This window comes from Echiichthys vipera, assembly GCF_963691815.1.
Source record: "Echiichthys vipera genome assembly, chromosome: X".
Classification (NCBI taxonomy): domain Eukaryota; kingdom Metazoa; phylum Chordata; class Actinopteri; order Perciformes; family Trachinidae; genus Echiichthys; species Echiichthys vipera.
Window position 1 is genome coordinate 34,722,085 of NC_139825.1, and position 6,619 is coordinate 34,728,703.

The following is a 6,619-nucleotide window of genomic DNA, read 5'->3' on the forward strand; positions in this document are numbered from 1 at the left end:
ACATTTTCCTTGACTTTGACTTTTTATTTTCAGTGATCTTGTCTTGAATGTCGGGAAAGTCCACTGAAGTAAAGATTTACGGAAAAGGATATACTTTACAAATGGGTTTTGGGCAAGAGAACAGATTAAAAAACCCTAACTGTAGTATTAGTGTGTACTGCATTTGTATTAAAAATCATTATTCTTGTTCAATACTCCAGATATTAGATGCTCGCGGAGTTTTTGGGGCTTGAGAGGAGGACTGTATACCTCATACACTGACGTTGCACAGGGAGCTTACATTAAATGTAGACAAATTCCAACTTCTTACATGTGAAACAGTTTAAATTAATTTCATAAAAATTAACATTATTTTAAAAATTAACATTTGTTCTATGTTCAGGTTTTTTAAATATATAAAATAAACACTGTCTAAAACTAACGTACATAACTAAAATAAATGAATAAAAAACAGGACTTAAACTGAAATAAATTCAATACTTTTGGCAGATTTCAAACAGCAGAAATGTTATGAATAATAAAAAAGTAAATAAATATAGTTAGGTAAATGTTACTTTCCCCCTGACTGTTTATAGCCAGCCATCCATTGTGCCTTCTTGTTTTGAAATGTACAGTGATTGATGTACGTTGATAATTAAAGCCTGTCAGTACTATCCGGATTCTAGGAATTTACAAGCCACAAAATTAAGTGAGGAAAAGTTGCTAAATGTTTGTCTGTGTTATCAGCAGCTCAATCACTTCTGGTATTTGGAGCGTGAGTGTTTGCTCTCCAGGCAGACCCCAAATGTTTTCCTCCCTCCTTCCACGTCATCGTCCATCGTTTTTTTTCTCACTCTCTCTCTCCACCACTCCATCCTAAAAACTGCTGCAAGTCTTCCTCTTAACAATTTGTGACTGTCGCATCAGCCGTGCAAAGTTATCCGACATAATGAGGCTCGGACTCGCCGCTCTCGTGTGTTTCTTCAGCTTCGTGTGGCTGTCGGAGTGCGCGCCTCCGACTTGCTACTCCAGAGCGCTCGGCCTGAGCAAAGAAGTCATGGCTCTGCTGGATAAAATACACACGTACCATCGCACGGTAGGCGCTTTGCATCGTCACATTCTGCAGACTGGTACCCCGTGTTGTGTGCTCTAACGTTCGTGTTTGTTTGTTTGTTTGTTTGCAGAAAAAGTGTGCTGAGGTTCTACCCACGATCTTCCTTGATGTGCATGTAGGTTGAAAACAATGTGGTGATGCATATGATGTGGGGACACAAGGGCGCTCAAAGGGGTACCTAGGAAATTGTTTTTTCTTCTAACAACCACCTTTCCTCCACTGATAACCATTTGGAGTCATTTCAGAATTCCAGTGAGATATTCAGAGCTAAGGAGTGAATACCCACCACCACCACCATGTCGCTATAGTCAATGTGTACTATTATTATTATTATTATACCTGATATGGATCAATGGCCTGTTGGTTTTACGTTTAAGGGTTTATGAGACTGTATGAGATTCAAAAAAGTGTAAATGCCATCATGCAAAAACCAAAACTCTGATAAAAATAAATGAGAATAATTGGCTAAACTGGTGAATAGTTGTAAGAGGACAGTTTGACACATTTTAAAATAGTTCTCTCAATCTTTCTAGAACTCATGTGTCACCACCAAGCTCCGGGACTTTCTCTACGTGGTGCTGAACCACCCTGACCAGTACTGCAGAGAGCGCCCCAGAATGGTGCTGCTGAAACGTAAAATCCAGAACTTGTACACCATCGTCACCAGAGTCTGTTATCGGGTAAGAACATCTAAAAACAGCCTTCATTGTTTTTGACCTTATCATTCTTGTTGTCAGACTCAAGTTTCTTGACCGCATGTATTTGTTTTTTGTTTGTTTGTTTGTTTGTTTCATTGGCAGGACCTGGTGTTCTTCACAGATGACTGCGAGGCTATTGACACTGGACACATTAGCCCTTACTATGCAGAGGACAGGCTTCAGCTCCTGCAAGAGGAGAGATGAGCACCATGCAGAGTGGATGACAGACCTGCTCTGTTAACATTCATAGCAATATGTAGAATGGTAACGCATATACACAGCCACAGCCTGCACTGTATAAGCTGCATCATTAATAATACACACAGGGCTGTTTCATTGTTGTACCCAGTTGTAGCTGCAGAATCATGTTAGTGGACATGTTTGGCTACATTCCAGCAAAAAGGAGTGCAGAACTTTCCACAGGAAATTTGCTGAATGCCAACCATGCCGGTGAAAACCTTGAAATAATAAACCAATAAGAGATGCTTGTGAGCTGGGCTTAACCGCTGCTTACTTACCAGGACTGATCAAAGTTTCATGTGTCATTAAGAGAAATATGTTGTGTTGCCATAACCCTTGGTCTGACTAACATGTCTTAAAGGAGCACTGTACAGCATTTTGTACACATTTGAAGCGTTGCACATGTAAGAATTAGACTTCCTAAGCATTACTTAGTATGTTCCCTCAGAGTTTTCTGACATTGAAACTTTTTTGTATATGCCAAATAAGTCACGACAGTGCTGCTGCTTCTACTGAAGCTGAATAGGTAAAGATTTCAAGCAGAACGGCCGTCGCCGTAGACATATAAGCATCACGACTATTTTTATGTAACCTTATGACAATCTATATATGCCTCACATTGTGTAATAAAATCTTCTCTTTATGTATCAGCTTTTATATACTTGTTTTATTCTCTGAAGTTATTTCCAAAAATGTCTGTGGGAACAAACTACTGAGACCAAACTGTCTGTGACTCTGCATGCTGTCCCTTTTTTACAAGTAACAATTGTTTAGGTCAAAGCACAAAATAATTTTCCCTCTGCAAAGCAACAAACTGGCTGCTGTGTTTTGAAACTGTGATTGATGAACTATAAGTAGAGCAGTGAGGTTTTTTTTAAACAAACCACGGTCCCTGCTCTCACAAATAAGGGCACAGTGCCCATTATTTTGATAACAGTGTTATGACATGGTTACTTTGGGAACAACCCTGCCTTTGATTTAATTCATGGCCTCTGCTGTCCTCTGTTGGTCCGACTGTATGATCTGCATGCAGAGATGTGTGTTTCAATACATATACTCAAAGTATTCTGTGATTTCTGGGTCATTTAGATCACACCGTGTTGCATTTTACTCGACACTCCCATGCAGCCTCCCTCTCTACTAAGTAATCCATTCTTTCCATGGAAGCCACTGGTTTCCACTCATGTCAGCACAGTGCCAATACAGGCGAGAATATTTATTGTAGAGACCTGAATTGACTTGTGATAGGTTATCTATCTCTGAACATTCAGCTAGCTTTTCTTTTTGTCAGATGAGTTCTACGTTGTTGTTGGCAATGGTATACGTTGTTGCCAGCAGGGACTTGTTTGACAACTCTCCCCCGAATGACTTGGCAGCCAAACAACAATATATTCAATGAAAGAGAACTGTATTCACAATGCCCATGTTTGTGAATGATTTCCCATTTGAAGTTGTCTTTCTGACAGCATTCCATGATAGGATTGATTGTTGGTGCGAACAAGCAATTGCCTCCATTAATCCCACCTTGGCTATTTGCATATTTTGTTGAAGCATCTGTCCCACATTAGGGAGCTAGAGCTTTTGTTGTGTCTTTTCTCTTCTTTGCTGCTTGAACCCGGTCCTGCCAATGTTGTTGATGTGTTCTGCATCACAGAAATAGCTTCAACTGGGAAGTAGGATCCTTTTGTCTTAAGTTTGCATGTGGCTTTATCGATGGAAGAGATGTTAGGACAAAAAGTAGGATACTTTAGTGTATTGATGTAATTTAAGTGTAAAAAAAGTTATTATGGGTATGCTTAATGTAACTATATTTAACATATACTTCAAAATAGATGTCATTGAGTTCAACTTCGTAAATATACTAATTCTGGAATACTTTTTTTGTACTTTTGTAGGTGTATTGTACCTAAGATTACCGTTCTTTATTGTCACTTCATCAAATGTATATTATATAATAATATAAAGTATACTTACAAAAAGTGCCAAAAATGTAATTTCATTTAATGCTGAACTTACGTATAAAAGTATAAATTGCAAATACTTATAGTGGTACTTTAGTGTATTAATAAAAAAGTATAGTTGGTTTCAAGTGCTTTTTAATACACAATTAGTATACTTTATTAAAGGGTTATTTTTGTATTTAAGTAGGCTATAGGTCTACTTACAAAAAGTGCAATTTGGTATATGTTTATTTTACACTGTGCTATGAACGCTCACAAATCACGATTTTTCACTGGTGAACTTCACTAACACTTAAAGTTTCTAAAAAGTTGTGCCAGTTTAGGGTAAGTATACTTGAAGGTGACAAAAGAGCACAGATAAATACTAAAAGTGTACTTTTTTCACATGGGGAACTCTTGTGTTCCATGTCTATAGGCCTGCAGCCTGATGACGTCCTCTTAGCCCAGTTCACAAGATTTGTGCAGGATGCAGGAGAGCTGAGAAACTGGTCCAGACACCTCTCTAGGCTGATTAAGAGGCAGGGTCCCCATGCAACCGTCATCCATTTATCAGTTGACAAAACAGCAGATTCAGGATTTATTCTCTGAGAGAGATTGCCTAGATTCAACACAAGGTGGTGCTGGTTGCTGTAGTTCCATAATGCCACATTTGATGAGGATGGCTTTCCATCATTGTATGCTCCTGAATATAAACTGTATGTAAAAGTGCTAAAGAAAAGCAGCTATTAAAGCTCTCTTTGTGTTTCACCAACAGTAATTATTAACAATGTCTAGATTTTTATTTTTATCTTTGGTACCAGAGATGCAGCAATGAAATCTGTCACAACAGAGTAACATCTGCAGCCATTATGTGAAAAAATTCCCTGCTGTAATGAGAGCTTTTCATCTCACACCACATACTAATCATTTCATAATCACACTACAGTCCGTAGTTTATTGTGAATCCATGTGGGAATAAGCATTTTTTTTCCTTTTTGTGCCAAAAATCAAGTTGTTGCACTTCTGAACCACCAGGTCTGAGCCCCTCACTGCTAATTAACTAAAAAGTTTAAGTCAGCAGCATGTGGCTCGTTAAGAAATCAATCCACTGTGGAGCTTTAAAGCTTAAATGCTGTACTTATTGATCGTCATCATTAGAGGGCTGCAGAATTCACATTATTCTCTATCATTAAAGAAAAACAAGAACAGAGCATTTAAACCACAGGCGGCCAGGTAATTTAACAATTTAATGTTCTGTGACACTGCACCAAAAATGCTAAATGCTACACAATAAAACAACAACAACTTAGCCGAAGGGTGACCATTCTCTGCTTTGTTGAAATAAATTACCTTGTAAAGGACAGATCAGAAACCTATTTACATTAAAGCACCGGTGATGCAGTTTTGTTTATGTGGGGTTTTAGGCAATTTTCCATCACATTTAGCACTTTTATTGCATCTTTTAAAAAAAATTGCCTCATTAGTCCACATTAGAAAATGTTTCCCCCCTTAATTTCCAATAGATGATTGGCATGCTCTCCACACTATTGTAATTATGCTGCTCAGTAAATTTGGTTGGTGTCCAAAGCTTCCCCTCCAGTCAACAGTAAATGCACCTTATAACACACAACACAACTGTTCCATTGATTTATATGCAGTAATTATTCGATGAAGGGTCACTGGATGACTTTTGATAGCAGAGGGTGGTGAAGAAAGCTCATGGAGCTTAAATACAACTATTGACAATGTAACTGATCATTGGGAGAGCACTCTAAAACTGCAGCTTTCACTGTAAGTGGACCTAAGTCTGGTCATGTAGGTCAACCAAAAACCTTTCAATGCGTTTAGGCCGAGACACCACTGCCCTCTAGTGTACACTGCCTCTTTGAACCTTCTTCATTGAAGAATCCCTTTAAACTATAGGCTGTTTGTGGGCATCGGTGTATCACTAATGCGGAATAACTGATGAAGAGAACGGGGCCGAATGATAAAAGCTATTGCAATGTGTATTAGTTTATAGATCGTTAAGATATCAATCCGGAAGTCCAGGATTACCCTTCCTGGAAATAAAACGTCCAACTCAATAATATATTTATATATTTCCTTTAATATTGACTTTTACTGTATGATAGTATGACTTCACGGTGAGCTTATTGTATTTTTATTTTATTTCCCCCATCCTGTATTCCAGAGCCTATATATGAGAACATCTGGTTTTCTGCAGGAGACTGACTTTATAAGTATTTTTGGTAAAGACAGCCGCAAGCAATTGGTGATGATGGCTATCTTTGCTGGTAACTGAACATTGATTTACAACATACTCGTTGCGTTATTTAACAGTATTTACAGCACTCTGACTGACTGGAGGCTCGAACCGTAAACCGTGGCAGTTAATACGGTCTGCCATAGTTAAATAAGAAGCTATAAGAACTAATAGTAAATATATTTTTAATAAAAAATAATAACCATTTTCCTCTTTTTTCAAAGGTCTATTATTTATTTATAGTTTTTAGCCTAGGTCTAATTAAATGAAACACAATATTATAATGTAAAGGCAGGCATGGCGCAAAACTTTTATAAAATATTTTAGTAGTATAGGCTAGTTGTTTGTTTAGTGAGGTGATTTTGATTTTTCAAACCTTTATGCT

General features: G+C 37.8%; 1 protein-coding gene across 1 annotated transcript; it reads left to right on the top strand.

The window, feature by feature from the left end:
* Window positions 1-854: 854 nt before the first annotated feature.
* LOC310965435 (cytokine-like protein 1) lies at window positions 855-2,639 on the top strand. The gene is made up of 4 exons (XM_083939033.1): window positions 855-1,075; window positions 1,164-1,208; window positions 1,627-1,773; window positions 1,894-2,639. The coding sequence occupies exons 1-4, from the start codon at window positions 929-931 to the stop codon at window positions 1,993-1,995; spliced, it is 441 nt and encodes a 146-aa protein (XP_083795159.1). The 5' UTR covers window positions 855-928; the 3' UTR covers window positions 1,996-2,639.
* Window positions 2,640-6,619: the final 3,980 nt, after the last annotated feature.

What these genes read in the sequence shown, in the direction of transcription:
- LOC310965435 (XM_083939033.1), top strand. Translation starts at nt 929, where the DNA reads ATGAGGCTCGGACTCGCCGCTCTCGTGTGTTTCTTCAGCTTCGTGTGG. An exon ending in TACACACGTACCATCGCACG is followed by an intron (nt 1,076 to 1,163) that starts GTAGGCGCTTTG and finishes GTTTGTTTGCAG; the next exon opens with AAAAAGTGTGCTGAGGTTCT. An exon ending in CGATCTTCCTTGATGTGCAT is followed by an intron (nt 1,209 to 1,626) that starts GTAGGTTGAAAA and finishes CAATCTTTCTAG; the next exon opens with AACTCATGTGTCACCACCAA.